This window comes from Crinia signifera, chromosome 5 (genome assembly GCF_055691185.1).
Source record: "Crinia signifera chromosome 5, ASM5569118v1, whole genome shotgun sequence".
Classification (NCBI taxonomy): Eukaryota; Metazoa; Chordata; class Amphibia; order Anura; family Myobatrachidae; genus Crinia; species Crinia signifera.
The window spans coordinates 144,639,473-144,662,556 of NC_139221.1; the positions used below are offsets into that span (position 1 = coordinate 144,639,473).

General features: G+C 39.5%; 1 protein-coding gene across 2 annotated transcripts in view; it reads left to right on the forward strand.

The window, feature by feature from the left end:
* Window positions 1-23,084, forward strand: part of CDH18 (cadherin 18) — a 621,311-nt gene that overhangs the window by 315,506 nt on the left and 282,721 nt on the right. For both annotated transcript variants that reach the window (XM_083188094.1, XM_083188093.1), the window contains one exon: window positions 17,454-17,748. In XM_083188094.1, the coding sequence (XP_083044220.1) occupies window positions 17,454-17,748 (295 nt within the window). The remainder of the gene's footprint in view (window positions 1-17,453; window positions 17,749-23,084) is intronic.

A 23,084-nucleotide genomic window follows, 5' to 3' on the forward strand; every position in this document is an offset into this window, starting at 1 on the left:
ATGACCTAGAAATGTCAAGGTGAAGATCTGTATTAGTCTTGCAAAAGCTGCTGAAAGTACTTTATTTTGCCACTTTCTTTTGCTGCTGAGCGATTATGCTAAGTGGGGCTTTGCCTATTTTTAGTATGCAAAGCCACATTATCTAGCAGGAAAGCCAGTACAAGCACTGGTTTACCCTGAGGATGATCACAACATCATCAAATGATGTCTGAAGTGTGCTCAAATCTAAGTCAGTCTCTGTTGACTTAGATCCGCGGCATCCTGCTCCGATAACAGGGTGGGCAGCTGACATCAGCCGCCTTCCCTTGGAAGGCAGGTGGCTACCCTCCATTCGCATGGGGATGCCCAGCATTTTCCTGGGTGCACTCAGGAAATGCAGGACATTCCCATGTGAATGCCCTCTGCTTACCTCCTACATCCCCCCCCCCCCCCCCCTTTACGAGCACCTCGGAGACTATGCAAGTCTCCGAAAGTGCCCACATAGAAGCCATGCACATGTGCATAAATGAATATGTGCATGGGCAGAGCATCCCCTTCGAACTCCCCATTCAATTGTGTGTTTGAGTTCACTATTTAGATCAGGGCCAATGTGTTGGCTCAGTTGGAAGCTTTTTAATGGGTTGTGATATCAAAACTGTTACGTTTCGACCAACAAAAAGTATTTAAGAAATGTTCATCCGTTTTTGGTTGCATGTCCATTGAATATTATTAAATTGCATTTCTGTTTGATTGAACAGGTAATGGCAAATTCCACTCATTTTTAGACAGCAGAATCTGATTAACTTAACCTGTTGTCAGATTTCTTTTGATGTGGAAATCTGATGTGTTGTACATACAATTGTTTTAGACACTAATCTACTGTCAATACCTGTCAGTTTGCAATTGGCAACTGGTAATAGCTAAATTTTCACCTTATTATCTCTCTCCTGTAGTTAATTTCTGCTTGCCAATACTGCAAAGACTTCATATTACACACACATTGAAATATTCTTTTTATAGAAAAAGAAAGAATGTTGTAAGGCAAGGTTACTAGGTTAACAAGGGAAAAAGCTACTTTAGGGTCAAACAGTGAAGACCCAGCATGCCCTATGTTGCAGGATGGAACAGAGAAGAAAAAAAGGAAGTGGGGTCTCTCTGGATGGCGAGAGATCAGGAAATTCTACTAATAATTTGAATCACCAGAATGCCATTTCTACAAGACAAAATTCTGGGGAAATATAGTTACATTCAGAGAAAAAAGTAACTGTCTAGTCATTTTTATCTCTTAGAGGAAAGTGAGGCGATACTTATCAGAGTGCGAACAGCAAGATATGAGAGTGGAGGTAAAAATGTTCGATGACTTTTTCTTTGGTATGGAGGCCCATAGATTTACTTACATTTTGTCAGAAAAAAGTACTGACATTAAGATAATGCTTAAACATAGTGGTCCAAGGAGTTGTGTTTTGATAAAATTAAAATGTTGATGAAACCTTATCTGGTAATATACATAAAACACTGCATTAATATAAGGGCAAACTACAGTAATTGCATATGCATTGTTGCAATCATTAACTGTATTCACCAGGAAAGCAATATACTGTAACTATTTGATTCAGAAACGGAAGTCATATGGAAGTTATATGAGAAGTAAAATATATACACACTGAGGCATATGTGGAGTATGCGCAGTGCATTGGAGAATAAAGAAACAATTAAGATAATGTTATAGAAAAGCAGAGTAAGCATAGATGAAGGGGTTATGGTATAGCACAGTGGTTCCCAACCTTTTTTCTCTCCCGTACCCCTTGATTAGTCCTTTCATTGATAAGTACCCCCTCCTCTCATTTTGAAATATGGACAGTACTTAGCGGTATGCGGATCCTTATGCATGTCCTTATATTAAGGAGGAGTAGTATACAGCAAGGAATCATGCCCTTCTGTGTCTAGACACTGGTTGTGTATTATCTCCAGGATTCCCGCTAACACCGGTAGGATTAATGCCGCTGCTTCCTCCACCTTTGTCAGTGCTGGGCAGATGACTGCTGATGCCGGAGGGCAGCATGGGAAGCTCCCAGTGGATTGCAGGTCAGGCATATGACACAACATGGTTTGTCTCCATGGCAATGGGTCTTCTTCAGCCATCAAAAGACCTTTTCATCATCCACCATTACCAATATTATTTTCAAGTACCCCCAACTGGTCTGCAGAGTACCCCCAGGGGTACTAGTACCCCAGGTTGGGAACCACTGGTATAGCAGATGAACCCTGTATAAATCCACCATGATATGGTCAACCACCCTTAGTCAAACACGTCTAGTTAGATGCCTAACTAATACCTCTGAGAAATGGGCTTGCTTTTACCTCCTATTAATTTGTAATTATAGGAGAACAATCCATTGATCTACAGGTGTCCTGTCAAGTGTCTTGTGTTTTATTGACAGGCAGACACACTGTATTGTACTGTATTTTTGACTTACAAGTATACAAGGGGTGCTTAAAACAAACTAGAATTTTTTTTTTAATTGTGCACTTATTTGTACATTTTGAAATTTCAGTCACCACTTAAATCCACACAGATGTCCATTTTCAATTGCTCATAACATTTTTTAAACTCCTCGTTGATGCCTCTTAGTACTTCTGCAGTTTTTTTGTTTTACTCTTCAAAATCAGCAAAATGTTTTTCTTTAAGGTCTCTTTTAATTTGATTTAAAAAAATAACAAATCTAATAGGCAAAACTGGGTGAATATGCCGGGTGAGGCAAAATTGTCATGTCATTTTTTTGTTAAAAAAATCATGTAGCCTTTTCAAAACCTCTAAAGTAAAAAAAAGCTGGTTGACTGCTTGACCCTGGGTACAAATTCTGAGTGCACATTCTCTCTCACATCAAAGAAACTGATGAGAATTGTTTTCACAATCAGCAATCACAAAAATAGATGAAAGATTGAATAATTTGTTGGAAAGAAAATCACTGGAGTAAAACGCTATTTTCCCTGCAATTTGAAAAAAAACGGACTTGGTTCCGAAAACAGTCACCTAGCGGTGGAGGCCTGTACTTCTACTGCCCCACACTTAGAATACAATATCAGTTTATTTTTGTACCATGTTGACATACTTTGTATATTGAAATCAAAATATCTTTATATTGAAGATTCTATATACCAATTACAGCAGAGGTTCCCAAACTGTGTGCCGTGGCTCCCTGTGGTGCCTCGGGACACATGCAGGGGTGCCTTGGGTTGGGGGTCCAGGACTAACTCAAATTATTAATGGTTAGTTATTTATGAGCAAAACCAGTGCTGGTGGCTGCCAATCATAAAATGTGTACAAACAGAAGCAAATCCTGCCCTTTACCACATAAATCACCCTAAGAATCGAATATATACCCAATCTAATTAAATTTTGTTTGGCCTAGGGGTGCCGTGAAAAAAGTTCTGAAACTCTAGGGTGCCCTGATTCAAAAAAGATTGGGAACCCCTGAATTACAGTATGTGCTGATGAATGAAATCTAAGGAAGGCGAATGTTGTTTGTTATTACAACTTGTGAATTATTTTGTGAATATTGTGATTTGTCTATTGTATACTGTAGTAGGTGGATATCATACAGTACCTATTATGTATCTTTAAAGATAGTAGTAGTTATTTTTAGAACATTGTAATTACTTCTACCATGTATTCCTTCAGATGTATACAGTATTTTGGTATTATTGCATTTGACAGTATTTGATTTTTCTCTCAAGTAATGTGTTTTATATAGTTGTGATGGATTGGGGCCATACCCTCGATGCCAGGACTGAGAAATCAGGGAAATTCAACATATTGCAAAAATGGTTGGGATGTTGCAAATTGGGGATTTTTAAAATTCAGAATTTTCCTGATCATCAGTGGACACGGATTGGTGTTTTGATCACCAGATGAAATCACAGATTTGGAGAAATAATGCACAGATGTGTTGCCAACATAAGTTATATACACAGACTGAATTAAGATCTCTTCTCTGTAATAATTTTTTTAACATAACATTTGCATATTATTGTTTCCCACTACACTCTCCTTGTATGGATTTATATATTTTAGCAGTTGTTGTTGGGGTGGCCATTGACTCCAAAATTCCTGGGATTTCAATTCTGGTATTGCAGTTTCCAATAGTGGGATTTCAGGATTAGACTGCTCATGCGCAGTTTAATGCCAGTCAGCTCTGAGCAGTGTAACATGTTCAGAGGTCATGCTGTGCAGGCTACACTGCTGTGCTTCTGGTGGCACCAGGCACCCTTGCAACACTGCAGTCTTCCTGCTCCTGGCCGCACAGTCCACCCGTGTAAGTTAATGTGTGTGTGGGGGGGGGGGGGGGAGCAGGGGCATTTTTTTATTAAGGTGGCCAATCCCATGAATACAGGGAATGAGTGTTTTTCAATCCCGGATTTGGGAAAAATGTCCCGGGATTGGCAACCCTAGTTGTTTTACAATGTTAATTAATACCTATATTGAATAACATTTAATCTTTACTTTTTTAATAAATGAGTATTCTTAAAAATATATATAGTTGGGTATGATTTTTTTACATGGTGTTTTTTTATTAGGATGTTTTTAGGTAAATAAATGTATTTCATTTTTTGAAGTGTGGACATAAAAATGACTGGTGAAGAAATTTTGAGTGCTATGTTGAATAAACATTATGACATTGTGAGTGTAAATGTTATTGCATACTGTATTCAATATTAGCTTGTGAAATAGGTCTTAGGTTGAATTAGAGAAAACCATGCTGAGCTGGTAGTAACATTTAATGAAATTATAATGTTATAATCAAATGGTGTTTTGAAGTCTCTGATATTTGAGAAACTTAATAATAATTAGAGAGGGAAATTAAAATTAGTTTTCAAATGACAATAATTTTTAAAGTTGTCTTATAAAATATACTTGAAATGGTGATAGTTGGATAGGTATTTTTGTGATGTTTACTACATGTTTAGTAAAAATCTACCGTATTGTTATTATTAATTTATGAATTCTGCTAGTGGTTTGAGCTTGTCCATATCTATTTCTAATTTAAAATAGTAATAACTATCACCCTGGGCAAAATAAAATATTACTTGTATTTCACTTCGAACCCAAATTGCTGGACATCACCAGCAGTTTAGAAGGTCAAAATCACAAATTTAAATGGCATTTTTAAGTGTCTGTTTTGTTTCATTGGTGATTCATATCAGTTTTAGATGTACCAATTTTAAATGGATTTTACATTTACAATACAATCAACTGACAAAGGTATGAATCCACTGATATTCTGAAGTCAGGTGTTGCAAGATTAGTTGTAGTTTTGTAGTTTTCCCAAACTCTGTCACCACAGTCAAGGGTTTAAAGATCTTCTTGCTTGATATGGTTACTAAGGTACTACTTAAGTCACCTGTGCTCAAGCATTTATATCCTTAAAACCTGGACAGTAACAGTGAAGTTTAAGAAACTTTGGTTCAACTCATTCTGTTCCCATTTTGCTATCAGGGTGAGTGTCCTTGTATAGTTACAATTATCACTTTATTAAGAGGTGCAAATTTCTTAATTAATTCTTCATTTGAAATCATGGAGAGTTTTATCTGTTTGTATGTATATTTTCTGGCACTATGTACTACGTATCCTACATTAAAAGCTCCTGGTTTATGTAATAGTTGTTGTAATTTGAATTATTAAAATAATCTTTTCAATGAGTGCTTGAATATTTAGACTTAATATTAGTTTGCTAAAAAAAAGTTAAGAGGAATTATGAATGGGTAAAAGTTGAACAGGAATTGGTTGGAAAATTTAAAATCAAAGAACTGATGTGGATCCCTCAATAGAATTTAAGTATTTCTAAAACTACAGCAAAATAAAGAAAAATTACATTTATGATATGGGTTTTCTAAACACCCAAGCGCAATTTTTGACACCACTTATCTACTTACAAATCCAGACAGTGACAAAATGTATTCCAGACTTTAATCAAGTTCTATGGGTTTCCAAAAGGTATAGGTACATTGAAAGATCTCTATCTAAATCATTTATTGTTACACTTTTTACCAGATTCAAGCAAAAACTATTAGTAAACAGACGGGAGAATTTTTAGGGGTTTTCCCCTTTGTGAGAGCTCAAATCGGAAGAAAAATGTAAGCATCAAATTGAATGGGGAAAGGAATTAAATATATCCTTAGTCCAGTGCATAAAGTGTAAAAATATACATCACATATAGAAAAATATATGAAAGTTTTCTATCAGGATTATTTACTGTAACTCCATAATATTTGGTATATACATAGAAATAAATGCTGAAGGCATATGGATGAAAGGAAAGTTAGTGTACATATCTTTTTTGTAGCAGGAATTTGATTTTAGAGTAAAAATAACTTCTCAAATGAATCTGTCATATATATATATATATATATATATATACACATATATACACACACACAGTAGTATGTGATTCAAGACAGCACTCAACATAATATAGCAGGGTCCTTACAGTGAAGCATAAATGCACTTACCTCCCTTGGTGAGGGAAATAACTTGAACCAACACTCACAAGTTTGAAGACATAGTAGTTGTATTTGAAGCAGGATATAATGAAATATACAGGCTTTACAGCAGCTGACGCGACAACTGTTTCAACTGGCAGCAAGCCAGTTTTCATCAGTTTAAGATCGGATGCACTCCTCATCCACTCAGTCTAAAAAATACTTAAAATATGTGATAACTTTATTAGTATTTATAATGGGTAGTGCACACAGGCCCCTATCCACACTGCACCCATTCTTTAATGCTTACCTTCTGAGGTCCCACGATAAATGCAGCAGTGCTCCCTTTATTACCAGAGAAATAGCCGCCACACCATTTTTCCAGTGGTTTGTGCATGTGCAGTGGAGACTGAGTGCTCTAGTGCTCAGACTCTAATGCGTGATGCTCCGTATTACGGATGCTGTTAGAGTAGGGGGCCCAGCCAGAGGAGGCTGCACACGGGCCACTTCCTCTCTTAAAATGCCCCTGCAGAGGAAAAGTGGCTCACGGCAACCAATCAGCACTGAAGTATCATCTATAATTTGCATAATATATAACTATACAGAGCAGCTGATTGGGTGCTTTGGGCCACTTTTCCTATGACTCACTTCTCCTCCCTTACCAATGCTGCTGTGAGATATATGTGTATTTGAAATAAGTCACATGAAATGTACACAATTGTGTGTGTTTAGAAAATGAAAAAGTTATGAGGAAACTGCACATCTAAAAAAAGAAACAGTATTGCAAAATGATGGACAATTATGTACTGTAATACCAAGGACATAAAACCTTCCTCAGACATATATAGCGAGTCGACCACTTGTCATGCCTGAGAATACAGGATGCCCTACAACATTACTGAAAGCTATGGTTAGACCTACATAATCTGGGGCCCAGAAGAGACCTACAAATCACAAATAAACAGCTTCTGAAGAGCTAAAGAGAAAGCCCTGTGCATGTCTGAGGAAAGTCCTAAAAGATACTGGGGAAAAAAAGTGTCCTAACACAGGTTTAAAAAACAGATAAGCTGCTTACGTGTTTTGTGGTTCTAAAACCTGAATCAGCATTTACTCTGGGGGTTTTCTATTTTTGGTACAAGTATACTTTTGTTGCAGCTTAAAGTGCTTTTATGTTGATCAGTTTACTTTTGGAAACTCATAATTGACAGCCAAGCACTAAACCACTGACTAAAAGCTACTGTGAAAGCTTATTTTGTTAGCCAATCCTAGTACAATATTGTAAATAAAAAAAATAACTTCTAAGAATTTATGCAATTATTATATGGACTTTAGCAACAAAAACTAGATTTTTTTTTTGTATAACATCAATGTAAAGCAATGGTTACGGTTTATTCTTCAGTAATGAAGAAACATTTTTTGTTTTTTTGTGTAATTTACACCTTGAAGAATAGTGTTATATCCCTTTTACACCCAAAATCCCGAATCTGACCCAGCATTTGGAAGAAGGATCCAAGCTGGGTCCGATCCGGGATTTACACCGTTTACAGTATGGTGCCCACATGCAGTGTAGATGGAGGCGGCGCTTGGAGATGACACCATCTCCAAGCACCGGGAGTGGGGTGATCCCTGCCGGAAACACCGATCACCGTGCTGGGGGCAGCCCAGCACCAAGGTAAGCTGCTGGGCTGCCCCCAGCCCGCGTAAACCCCCCAGCCATTGTCCGGGAGGTGAATGGCTTCCGCACACAGGCATTCATTCACCTACTCTGCTGCCGCCACTGCTGTCTGCAGAGTATAGCAGACAGCAGCGCAGGCTGTCTGTGCCCCCCGTCCAACCTGCAGACTCTGCGGTTCACAGGTTGCATGTCCCCAATTGATGTAAATGGGAGCCAGGTCAGATTACCCGGCATACCCATTTACACCGCCCTCTACCCAGGTCCAAGCCATGTTCTACCCAGGTCAGGACCTGGGTAGATGTCCCGTGTAAAGGGACACGACGTGTCCCATTTACACCGCTGCTGACGCGGGTCTAACCCGCCGAAGACCCGTGGTTTTGCTGCGGTGTAAAAGGGGTATAACTTTAAATGTTAAGTGTTTAAATTGCCAGTGTCAACAGTCAGGAAAGAATCATGTACATGGGAGTTATAAAAGTTGCAAGACTGCTGTTTTTCAAAGAAAGCAAAAGTTTTAAATCTGGGGAAAATGAAAAGCTTAACGGAACTGTGGGGGTTATTCAGATCTGATCACAAAGCTGTTTTAATTAGCAAATGGACAAAACCATGTTACACAGGGGTGTGGATCATTAAGTAGACAGTGTCTAGCTCGACAGTCAAAAGAGAATCTCTATTGGTCAACATTCAAAAAGTCAGCACATGGAAAAGGTTGACATGCATTAGGTTTAACATGGTCAAAAGGTCTACATGGAACATTATAAGTGCACCACGTCCACTCACATGGCTCACTGTACTCGCCATGCTTCAGGCACTGTGCCTCACTGCACTCAGCACACAATTATGTTCCACCTTTATGCCCTTTGGGATGGTAAAGTATGAACAAGTTGGTTTAAAAAAAAATCATGAAAAAAACGTCAACCTTTTTACCATTTCGACCTTTTGCTTGTGTTGAACTTTTGACAATGTTGACCTAATGTGTGTCAATATTTTCATGTGTCAATCTTTTGACTGTTGACCAATAGTGGTCGGCCTTTTGACTGTCATCCTAGATACTGTCGACCTAATGACCATATATTGTTGCATTTCAGGTGAGGCAAATGTAACATGTGCAAAGCTCCATGCTGAGCGAGCTGCCTAATCACAGATTGCTCCGCATACATCTTTAGACAATGCAATGCACCTGTGATGTGTGCTGAGTGATCTGTGCTGAGCAGTATTTTGCCTATGCATATAGGCAAAACACTGTAATCTAAGCAGGATAGACCATGAAGGCACTGTCTATCTCTGCAGGCGATTGCAATGTGCGGGAATGCTCATCGTCATTGCTATAGGGTGTACATACAAGCGATTCGTGCTTAATTTCGAAGCAATCTAGTCAGATCGCTTAGATATAGGGCTTAAATTGCCCCATGTGTATGCCCGTTTAGATGTGGGTGAGTTATTTTATGTCGGGGGGGGGGGGGGAAGGAATACTGGCTGCATGGTTCTGTCCATTTGCTAATAAGCAGCTTTGCAATCATGTCTGAATAACCCCCTATGTGGAAGCGGAAAAGTGAAGAACACAATCATCTTTTGATTCATTGTAAAGTGTAGTTAGGAGTTGGGTTTACACAGAAACTATTTCTTAAAACATGTATTACATTAGATACTTTTCTGTAACTTTTTCCCCCTTGATGGCTACTGAGCACAAAATGATACATTCTATCTAGTAAATATACTATCTAGGTAAATTAGTGATGTGTGAATCTATAAGAAAATATAATCATTTTTTATTCATTATTGAGATAAAACAAAACATTAGGATCAAATCAATATATTAAGTTATTCCCTGTTGTACACGGTACAGTTCTGAATTAATTTTATTCACAAATTTCTATACGTCATTTAAACATTTCTTTCTTCAACATTTTTATATCAGTGAGAACAAAAATGATATTTTATTTAGTGCATCAGCTAGTGACTATTCTTTTCCATTTTCTGATGCACTTGCTGCTGTTTAAGCAACAATGCAGATGGGAAGAGTTGTATCCTGTGTATTTAGCCTCAAGCCTGTTTAAAACATGTTAAAGAAAAAGAACATTTTATTAAAATAAAACATATTGTATGTTGTTTTATGGAAGACTACTCCAAGCCCATTCATTTGCATATTTTAGGTAAGCAGGTTGTGTGCATTCCCATAGAGCAGGCTTTCCCAACCACGGTCCTCAAGGCACACAAACAGTGCAGGTTTTAGTGATATCCAGGCTTCAGCACAGATGGTTTAATCAGAATCACTCAGGTATTAATTAAGTCACCTGTGCTGAAGCCTGGATATCTACAAAACCTGCACTGTTGGTGTGCCTTGAGGACCGTGGTTGGGAAAGCCTGCCATAGAGGGAGAATAAATGAGTGTGCCTAGTGTAGCGAGGCACTGGGCCTGCTGTGTGGCGAGCGCAGTGAGCCCGCAAGGGGTGGAGGGGCGATCCATGTCCCCCCTTGTTGGGATTTCAGCGGTCGGGATTCCGGCATCGGGATTTTGACTGCCAGGACTCCGACCGCCGGGATTCCATACCAATTCTCTAAGAACAACTCCTGGCATGTGAATTTATGATACATGTGTATTCCTCTGGTTAGATTTAAAGTGTAATTCAAAACATATATTGGCAAGGTTGCTGTTAAATATTTAAATTGTCATTTAATATTGTGTTTGGAGGGAGCAGTCTGCCTCTCTGCCACATACAGGAGAGGCAGACTTGTGTGCCAAAAGTGAATACACCTTTATATGGCTGTCCGATTATTAATAACCTACAAATTAACAGTAATGCATAGATACTCTAATGCACTTTACAGAAAATATATGATCATTCACATAAATCCCCACCCTAGAGGAGGCTAATGTGGACACTTGCTTATAATGGCTTAAGGAGGCCATACATCAGAAATATATTGTAACCAATCATACAATCTCAATTGATTGTAAGATGGTTTGTATGCAGATTGTGTGTACACAATCATACAATCACACAATCTCCCGGAGATTGGAGGATTGGTCCTCTGATCTGACATGTTGCACGTCAAATCAATTGGGATTGGGAGCAGATTGCATGTGATTTTAAGCACATGCAATCTGTCTTTAGATGGCTCATACAACCAGAGTCATGTGACACTCCCTCCCTGACTAGCAGAGAAGAGAGGTGTAGCTTTCGGGCGGCCTGTGGCAGCGATGATGCTGGGAGCCGCAGAAGTATCCTAGCGGCAGACGGGCGGGAGGCTGAAGAGAGCGGTGGACGTCCTTTTGCACAATTCTGTCACTACTCTGAAAACAGTTTTCAGAGGATTGCTGCATTCAGGCTTTTTAATACTGAAATAACACAGCAGATGTGAGCAGATTGGTAGTTATTGGCAACCTGTAAATTAAAAAAATTATAATTTTTGGTACTCGTATCCTTTTCATCATAGTAGGCCAGCCCCCTTTTTAAATGAAGCTTTAATCATACAATCATGCAGCAGATGGATTGTATGACGAATTTTGAGTACATTGTGTGTCCAAAAACCACCAAGGACTTCCGGGGAGTTGAAGGGAAATTGGACACAATCATGATTATAAGACCGGTCTTTATGATGTATGACTAGCTTTACTGTGATTGCTATTCCTTTATACAGTACAGTATGTATGATGTATTATATACACTGCACTTTGCATTAAAATCTAAAAAATATAAGATAAATCTAAATGTGTACAAACCCCATCAATATAAAAAAGCAAAAGTAACTTTAAGACAATATTAGCACAGTTTGTTTCAATTTTGATTATTTGGGCTACTCTATAATTACAGTGAAGCACATTGGGAAGGAATGAAAAGCACATACATTTTAAATGCTATTGTAATGCATCATTACCACATCTGTAAGCAAAAACAAAACACTAGGTTTTTCTTTTGGTGGTATTTTTATAAAATACATAACATTTCAACTTCATGTCAGATGTATACGAAGCATGTGGTTAGTTTATTTGTAATACTTTATGAAGCATTACAAACACTTGGCAGTAGCCTTTCAATTTGTCAGTGCAATGATATAAATGTAATCTACTTAATTTGTCTACTGTTGGAAGGGGAGGTCTTTGAATCCTGCAACGTATGTTATTTTCAATTCACAATATTCTAATTGCTCTTTCATACAAGTAATTCAAATTGTGATTCACTTTACTCATCCCCAACCAAATGTACATTCTACCTCTAAGTACCTCTTATAGGCCCTTATTCTGAACTGTGCGGCCGGAGCCGCATACGTTGCTCCGGCCGCACAAACCAATCCCCGCCTACAATACGGATCGCCACGGCCGTCCGTACGCGGACGGCTGGCGATCCGCATGAAAATGGTGGGGCGTACGCCTCCACCATGGTGGGAGCTGCCCCCTGCATTCGATGGTCGGCGACCATCGAAGGCAGGGCCGCACGCTCCACCAGCTCACGCAAGCTTAGACCACACGGACAATCGTCCGTGTGAAAGCTTGTATGGGGGCGGAGAGCTGACATCCGGCGATGTCAGCTTTCCGCCCCCATCACTGGCGTCATAGCCTCATTACCATGCATACGCCCCGCGTTTGCATGGGAACGCCCATGAAACGCTGGGCGTATTCATAGGTAAATTAGGCTATTAAGCCCCTCACGCCCCTATACGCCCCCTTTGCGGCGTATAAAATTTTTGTGCGGCGATTTCCCCTGCACATGCGCAGAGTGACCTCTGCGCATGTGCAGAGCGAAAACATCGGCGGTACGGCCGCACGCGGGCCGTACCGCCCAGATCAGAATAAGGGCCATAGTATGTTGATTGAGTCCTTACTACTTATATTTAAGCTGTAATGTGTTTTGAACTGTGGTGCTCTTTATTTGTACTCTATTTTTGTTATTTATTCAATGTTATGCCAAATTTTGTCTCCCTGTACTGTTCCTTTGTACGGCGCTGCAAAACACTTGCGGTGCCTTATAAATAAAATAATAATAATAATAATTGCATATGGTAATTACTGTACTATGTTCACAATCTTGGGTTCTTTTACTTAATTTAGTTCCTTTGCATTATGACTTATAATGATATCCTTCCCTGAGATTGAAAAAATGCATGAAAATTTATAAGTTGATTTTAACAATTTTCCTAAGAAAATTATGAATTTGACCAGTTTGATTTATAAATACCCTTTTAGCAGTCACCTGAACTCATGACAAGACTTTTCAGCTTTTCTGGCTGTAAAATGAGAGCAAAAATTGCAAATGTATGATTAAGATAGATAGATAGATAGATAGATAGATAGATAGATAGATAGATAGATAGATAGAGAACAATATAGGGGAACAAATGGAATGGAGTGCAATAAAGTAAAGTAAACATACTCAAAGTGCATTTTTATATCAAAACAGTAATTCCATACTACACACAGGCTATTCAGATCTTACTATACCATATGATCACCTCATGAGTCATACATCCTCCCGATAGCTACAAATGATACATCAATCATGGAATTCAGTGAGTAGGGCAGCCCCGTACAAATTGACCATAAATTCTGGGTCTGTTCACCATATATATATATATATATATATATATATATATATATATATATATATATATATATATATATATATATATATATATATATATATATATATATATATATATATATATATATATATATATATATATATATATATATATATATATATATATATATATATATATATATATATATATATATATATATATATATATATATATATATATATATATATATATATATATATATATATATATATATATATATATATATATATATATATATATATATATATATATATATATATATATATATATATATATATATATATATATATATATATATATATATATATATATATATATATATATATATATATATATATATATATATATATATATATATATATATATATATACGGCCGAAATGCCCAGCACTCTCCTGGACTTGATGCAGCTTGTATGGTGCCCGCACTCTCAGATAGAGAAATACATAAACCACAATGGTTTGCGGCACTCATCAATGTAACAACTGGACAACGCAAATAAATCAGCCAACAGGCAATGCGGTACGTCGACGTTTCGGGTACTGAAACCCTTTATCAAGACATGTCTTGATAAAGGGTTTCAGTACCCGAAACATCGACTTACAACCCTTATAACCCTTACTTATAAAGCCTGAGTGTATCTATCTATCTATCTATCTATCTATCTATCTATCTATCTATAAAAGGCAAAAGCCAAGATTGATCTATCTATCAAGCAACATTAATAAATCCCACAGACTCCTACCCCAGTACATACAACTGTCTCTTCAGCCACTACATGTAAGGGACATACATATGCAGAGATTTGTACTAAGCGATTTTGCTAAGCAATTTTTCTTAAACAAAAAAGGACGGGTAGTGGTTCAGAATGAGAGATCTCGATCACTATCTCTCATTCTGTACACACAGAGAGATCTGTTCTTAATATCTACACAATCTAGTCAGATTGCTCAGAAAAGAGCACAACATCGTTCCGTGTGTATGCCCTATACATTCTGTAAAGTTTTCTGGCCACCTGGCACCAGTGGTGTAGCTAGGTGCCACGGCGCCCGGAGCAAGGGCATGTTTCGCACCCCCCCACCAATTTGTAGTAGGTGAGGCTCCTGCCCATTTTAGCGAACTTTGTAATACCAATTACACATAAAGCCACATGCCATAATGCCATTTACACATAAGGCCACACATGATGCCCATCACATACTATATAACACACCGTAATGCCCAACGCATACTATATAACACACCGTAATGCCCAACGCATACTATATAACACACCATAATGCCCAACGCATACTATATAACGCACCATAATGCCCATCGCATACTATATAACACACCATAATGCCCATCACATACTATATAACACACCGTAATGTCCATTACATATGATATAACACACCGTAATGCCCATTACATACTATACAATACACCATAATGTCCATTACACATTTGACACATAAGTGCCACTTTCCTACATGCTTGATAGCAGGGGCTTCATGCTCGGTGCCAAGGGGACTGAAATTGCTCATTGCCAAGGGGGACTGAAATTGCTCGTTGCCAAGGGGGACAGAACTGTGCAGCAGCCCGCTCCCGGCTCCCCGCTGCTATTTTCAATTCAATGCACCGCCAGCTCCCCTGCCCGCAGCTCCCCAACGTGATACCAGTGCCGGCAACAGAAATCATGGGGCCCATACACTGATAACATGGGGCCCCCTCCCCCATCAAGGATGAGGGAATGAGTAATAGGAATGAGTAATAGTGTGGAGCTGGGAGGGTATGAGTGATAGTGTGGAGCAGGGAGGGAGGGTGGGAGTGATAGTGCGGAGCAGGGAGGGAGGGTGCTAGTGATAGTGTGGTGCAGGGAGGGAGGGTGGGAGTAGTAGTGTGGAGTGAGGGTAGGAGGGAGTAGTGAGGAACAGAGAGGGGGAGTGGGAGTACTCCTTACTTAGCCATCCGCCGGGTAGCCGTGCACCTTCATCCCCCCAGCTGTCAGGGGCAGTGTGCGGTCGCGACCCCCCGCCGCCTGAGCTAAGCGATGCAGCATTCGGAAACCCCACAGAAGCAGTGGTACAATCCGCGCGCACACCCCCCTGCTCCCGGCTCCCCGCTGTGTCCGGGAGACGTGCTGCTATTTAAAATTCACATATTCCACTTGATAGCGCTAGCCAGTAGGCGCTTGCGGTCCAGCAGCCACCAGTTGATTGGCTGCTGAAACGCAAGTGCCTATTGGCTAGCGGTCCAGCGGGAGACGTGAATTTTGAATAGCAGCACATCTCTCTGACACAACTGGGAGCCGGGAGTGGGCAGGGGGAGAGTGGGCAGACGAGCGTGCAGGGGAGTGGGCGAGCTGTCGGTGCCGGCATGGCTCCGGCGCCCTGATATGTACCCGGCGCCTGGAGCTTATGCTCCACCCTCGCTACGCCCCTGCCTGTCACCTGGTCTCAGTGGTGCTGCATCGTGTCTAACAAAAAATTTTTATTGCACAACTGCAGTGGCTAATGCAGAGGCAGTAAAGTTACAGCTGGGATATGCAAATCAGTGTTTATGTGTCCAGCCTCCTCTGATGCCCCTAGGTTTTTCAGATGCCCCTATTATAAGTATGCATGAACTGCAATGGTCACAGAACATTTGGTGGAGATCGTGGGCAATAGCGGCAAAAATTTAACCTGCGACTGCGATCATACATGCAGCTTCAATGTCTCCCACCCTAACATTGCAGTTTGCAGGCTGCTACCTTAAAAGAAATGTGCCATAATATTTCACTATATCTGTAAAAAAAATTCCATGGATTGAAAACGGAATGAAAACACATTTAAAATTCATGGACTGCTCAAGATAAAATGAGTGGTAATTTTTGTAGTATATAGTTGATCCACAGCATTTAGCATCAAATACAAAGCATGATATGAACTGATAGTGAACTGAACAAAAGTCAGGTAACATGGGTGTCTTAATCTACTGTTCCAGAATGATGAGACTCCTAGCGGTACAATTCTCTTTTATCCATTTTACATTTAAAAATGATGATAATGTGTTCTGTGCAGCTGAAAAAATGTTGCTCAGACACTATCATTATGTTTTATGAGAGTACTCAGCATGAATATGAATGATAAAATATTTCAAGTTTGTCACTGTATTGAATAATGCTGAATATTGTTATTCACAAGAATATAGCCTCATAATACCTTATTTATGAATAGAAAACACCAAAATACCAGCTCGATAAGACAACCTTGACAAACAGCTTCTGAATAATTCAGATAGACTATCTTGCATATTCAGAAAAGCTTTTATTGAGTGTAGAATGCTTCAAGAGTTCAGAGTATTCCAGTTTGGTCTACAAGGATATTGGAGAAGCAGACTACTCCTAATGCATGTACTTAATGCATGTAAACTTGACCTATTCTAATCCGAAAAACAAATCAGCATTGCTTACTTGAGAATAAAAAAGCATAATAAAATATGGATGAAGCTGCTTACAGTTAGTACTGCATAAAGAGGAACAGCCCAGTTAGTATTATGGCCATAATTTTAATTGAATAATTATTCGCAGAGATATTACAGTACGCTATTGAATGTCTAGAAAAATTATGGTTGCAGGCAAGGCATTCAATTCACTTAATGACTTTGTCTGTCTGTGGAAAAATAATGTTTGACAATTCTTCCTTTATGCTTTGTATGTATACAGCAGCAGATCTTTAAATGCAGTGATATAAACAACGGCTTTTCTTTTTTTTTTACAGTTGCACTCAAATTCGGATAAAGGTGATGGATCTGTTAAGTATATATTAACTGGTGAAGGGGCTGGGACAATATTTCTTATCGATGACACAACAGGAGACATTCATGCAACAAAAAGTCTAGACCGTGAACAAAAGTCTCATTATGTTCTACATGCACAAGCAATCGATAGAAGAACCAACAAGCCTCTTGAGCCAGAGTCTGAGTTCATTATTAAAGTACAGGATATCAATGACAATGCGCCTGAATTTCCTGACGGACCTTATGTAGTCACAGTTCCAGAAATGTCTGATATTGGTGAGTAATAATAATTCATTTTTAGTTTTTTATTAATATAGCTACAGTTTGTAATACTAAATTAACTTCTAATGACTATTTGGTTTCCAGGAAATAAGGATAAAATAGCAGAAACACCATCACTGAGCCAGAATAACAGAAACTATAGTGTGCTATCTGTACTTATAGATGTAGCCATGCTCATCACTGCAATATGCCCACACGTGTGTGTGTGTGTGTGAGACACTCCAAAATCACACCCATGGCATGGAATCGCCATGCTGCAAATTCACCGCTCAATGCTTTTCTATGAGCAACAGTAGCAAATTAGACACTTGTGTAGGACAACTGGATTGTGCATGTATGTTGCACGTGCCCATTGGCATGACAGTGATATTACTTTGGGAAGAGTTATCACATTTTTTATTGACATAAGCCGATTGGTTAATATGTTACCACTTTACACTTTATCTTTCTCCAAGTATTGATACATCTCTCACTGTGAGACCTTTTAAGTTAGAGTTTTAACAGTTCTTGCCAGGCAAAGCATGTTTGAGCATATATTTCGATCATTTTTCCCTTTATACTAGAAAGAAATGTGCCAGCGCTGGCTGTACCAATGATTAGACAAGATGGTTCTCAAAAAATAATATACAAATGTATTAATTATAAAAATGATAATACGATGAATTGATAGACATAAAAAGTCAATGTGCACAAATTAAAATAATATATCACAAGGATATTTTTGCGTGATGTTATTATGGAGATTTCCAGTAAGAAGGATGACAAAACGAATTTATATCACCATCCAAGTTCATGTGGTGAGTATTTGTATCCAGAATCAAGTGACTCAGTAGTCACTTGCCCTATAATTTCAAGGGCTCAGGCTTCCCATTTGGATGATCTTGCTCTTGAATGCTGGAATATTAGGGATCATGCAGATATCCCAAAAGGAATTGGTCCAGGTGTTTCGAGGGACATCAGTGGACAGGTCACAACAAATAGGATGGATGGTGTCAGCAAGAAGTTAAAAGAGCTCAACGCATATCCCCAGATCATGTACCTCCAGCTCCCGTCTTGTCTAATCATTGGTACAGCCAGAGCTGGAACATTTCTTTATTTTTTATTCTTGTTACCAATTAGGGTCTGACAACCCTGTGCTAGCAGCTGTTGATTGCGCACCACACAATTTATATATATATACATATATATTTGTTCCCATGAGAATGCTGGGCATTCTCAGGCTAATGAGGCCGTGATAGACATGCGGTGGACGGGCAGCTGACATCACCGGATGTCCTCACACAGGGTGCCCGCAGTCACTATATAGGTGTCTCTGAACTGTGAGCACTGGAGAAATCAGAGACCATCCGCCCTAGTGGGCCACAACCCTAGACCCTCCCACCTGGCAGAAGGCACCCCCCCTAACCCCACCCTTTAAAAATGTTCAATGTGTTTGCATTTGCTGTTGGACTTCAAGGTATATCTACGCAGTATTAGGAAACTTTTGTTCTTTTATTTTACAAATTAAATAAGTTCTTAACCTCATAAGCTATAATATAGAAAATCATATTGGAATTCCACTGAATTTTGCTTTACAAAGTTAATGACAGTACAGGAGACACAGATGCGTGATGAGACTGGAGGAAGAGTGATGAGCCAAATCTCAATCATTCCCTTAGCTCTGCCCCTAACACTGTCTGCATCCTCTTGGACAGACACTGGACGGGCTGGAGCTGCTGGACACTGAGAGGGCTGCAGAGTAGGGATGGTCATCAGTGCCTTTGCCATCGATGGTTGCTATCGATGGCAAAAGTGCAACAGGCCATCGATAGTGAAAACTATGCAATTGGTGACCATTGATAGTTTTACATATTGATGGTCATCTATTATGTTTAAGTGATTGGCCTGTGGGCCAATCAAAACACGTGGGCTGGGCTTTGTGGGTATCAAATGGAGGAGCTATGCTCAGTGTCCCAGCACTTTAATAAAAAAAAAGAAAAACATCAGGTTTGCTCTGCCATCGATGTAGGGAAACCATCTGGTTCTCCCCCATCAATGGCAAAAGTATTCATCATCGGCCATAAACCATTGAGGATTTCAATTCATCGATGGTCGATGGCCTTCCCTATTGTGGGGGCAAAGGCTGGCTAACGCTGCAGTGCTCAATGCAGCCTGGGCCAGGCCAGCCTGCCTGTAGGGAGAAATGTTATTGTGGCCAGGCACGGTGGGTGGAAGGAGTTAGAACTGAAGAATTAGAACTGCCGGAACTCAGTTCTGCCCCGTTCCGGCCCACTTTAACCCCTGCATTAAGGCCTTGTGCTTGATAATCGCTCAGGCAGGAAATTTGCAGCCTAGCAATCAGGTCTTATTTAGGCCATTTGTACATGATCCCTTCAGTCTAAAATGTGAATTAGAAGCTCAATTTTATCTCCTGTGAAGCATTGATCAATACCTCCCTTAAAATCTAAATACAGTCTACGGGTTGAGTATCCCTTATCCAAAATGCTCAGGAGAATTTTGGATAACGGATTATTCCGTATTTCAGAATAATTTAATATTTCAATGATGTATCTTGAGCTATCCTGCATTTATGTTGTATATGAAATGCACACAAATATATTTTATTTGTGCATAAAACAAGGTTTCAAAATATGAAACAAAGTTTGTGTACAATCTCAGGCACTTAATTTAAATGCCAAGCAATCATTGTCTTGCACATATATAGTGCCAGTTACATATCATGCCCCCAGTAGTGCTGTTACAGATGTCCCCAGTAAGTTTTTAGCAAAAAAAAAAAAATTTTGTTCACTTTCTGAAATGTATGGTTTTTGGAATAATTCGGATAACGGATATTCGGATACGGGATACTCAACCTGTATTTACCTTATTAATGACTTAAGGGTTTGTTATGAAGATTATTGTGAGTATCACTTTCGTGTGTGTGAAGCATTTTATTATCAATCGTAGTATACCTAAAATACAATATGCTTATTTTATATTGGGTGTGCATTTACAAGATTATTTGTCATCTGGAATTCTGTGATACACTTGGTTATCAATGTACATTGCATTTTATATACTGTATATTTACTTTCTGTGAAATTCTATAATTCATTTTAGAATGTATAAATAATAATGTTCAAGCAAATGTTCAAGTTTTATACCAACACTCAAGTTTTTGATAGCTAGTAGTTTCTAGCCAAGCAAATGCAGTTTTCATTCAGAAACAGTAGGTCCATTGTAGTACAGAAAACCTTATTAAAGTCCAGTTTTGCTTTTCATTTCTCTATAGCTGTATGGCTATTTTTTTTTCAGTATTAGATCACCACAGATCAAAGTTATTGAACTAGAGGATTTATAGGCCATTTAATGTGTGGTATGCACATCATGTGATTTACTAAAGACAAAACCCACATCAAGTCGTGGTGGTTCTCCTAATTATTATTTTCAGCTTTCAACTACTCCACAACGACAGTACTATAAGTAGTTTTTCTGTTTCTAGTAGTCATTCTGGAATGCCCTTGAGCTCTCAACAGTTCATGTTCTCTGCTGTCAGTTTTGGAGCTGTTGTGAAGTCTCGTTCAAATCATGTGCATCACCTGTGCTAAGTTAGACAAATGGACCAAGGAGTTAAAGTTGCAGGAAATTGGGCGTATCTGCGTTCCATCACCTGCAATGGTGAGGTGGAACTAGTTCAAGCTCCACCTTGGTCCTGCACAGTAATTCGATCAGAAAACCATTATACTGTAGTTAGCAAGGAAGTGCCAAAAACCCTAACATTGGCCCTCATTCTGCCTTATGGGGTGAGAGAAGGTGTGTGTGTGGGTAGTTAGGTGGTAGAGGGGAATGAGTTACCCCAACTCTTCAGTACTACTTTAACCTCTGCATAGACCCATATGTAAAAGGTTTAAAATTTATTTTCCTGGTCTGATTTCGGAAAGATTCTGTACTTTAGCTTTTATTTATTTATTTTCAAGGCAAGAAATAACCTGGATTTGCTTTAAAACTAAAGGTCACTTTAAATTTAGTAATTACTGTATCTCATGAGAATGAAAAATAATTGTACACTTGCGCAAGACACACCAAAGCAGCTCGAACACTGACAGAAAGTTCCACCAAAACATCAAATCATGTAGACAAAAGAATAAAGGCAGTGTCCTGGGCGCTAAAGTTGGAAGAGCATAAGTAGATGACACTTACACAAATTATTGAGTCTTAATAGGATAAAAAGAGATTCCTCTCTTCTTTCTGGGAAATATTCTGTATCCCAATAAATCACAGTCCATATAACTCCCTCTTTTCTTAGTTAAATTCTAAAAAAAGAGAAGAAATAGTGCAACACCTTTACAGACAGGGGGGAACAATTTATTCAAACATTGCACTCACAAAAGGTGGGATAAAAAAAGCATATAATCACCAGCTGGTGATGAAGTTGGGGGATCTCACCAACCACTCCTGTGGTTCTGATCAACAGGTGCCGATTCTCTCAAGCAGAACTCAATGTGGATGGTCCTCCCAGTTATGAAAAATACTGTTCTCGAGCCACGGGTACAGCTGCTCAATGCATTTCAGACCATTGGGTCCTTCATCAGGAGCATGCTGTATTCCATGGTCGGAACTGTTATATAGATAAAGATTGGCGCCAAAATCCCGGTCACCGGTCACGCTGACCGGAAGCGGAAGTGCGTAATGTTACCGCTATCCGGATGTTTGCGTTTCAGCAAACCCGGAAGCTTGCGTTCCAAATACCAAAACAGCATCGCGGGATCACTGCTTCCTCTGCAGGACGCAGCTTTTGCGTTTCAGCCTTAAACCGGAAGCGTGCATTCTATTTAAACACATACTTTATGCATCTCAAATATACGTTAAGATACACATAAAAAGTCCATTGTTTATCCGCATTTTCTGTGGTCTCTGGTTATATATCGGCGGCAAAAGGTCCAACTTTAAAGTGCATAACTTTGAGAATTGCACTTAGGAGTCCCGGTATACAGATGGAGCCCCTGCCATCCTTGTCTGGGGCTCGCCAGACCCTCCCCGCTGGCGGGTGCCGGCTGCAGGGGCTTCACTGAACTGGGACGCGTGTGCGTCTCACACAAATGCGCATCCCAGTCTCTTGGCGGGGATGCTGCGTGTCCCTGCCCGTCTTCACTTCAGGGAGACAGGCAGGGTTAGGGGGCTCTCGGGGCAGCAAGGGCGACTGTCGGTGACAGCAGGGGAGGCAGCGGGGACCGGAGGAAGGCTCCGCTGCCCAGGGGATGCACGAGCGCGCCCTCTGGCGGGGCTGGTGTGATGGCAAAGATAAAGCCATCCCCATCTGTAAGTCCATTTTCGAACATATTAAAAAGTCC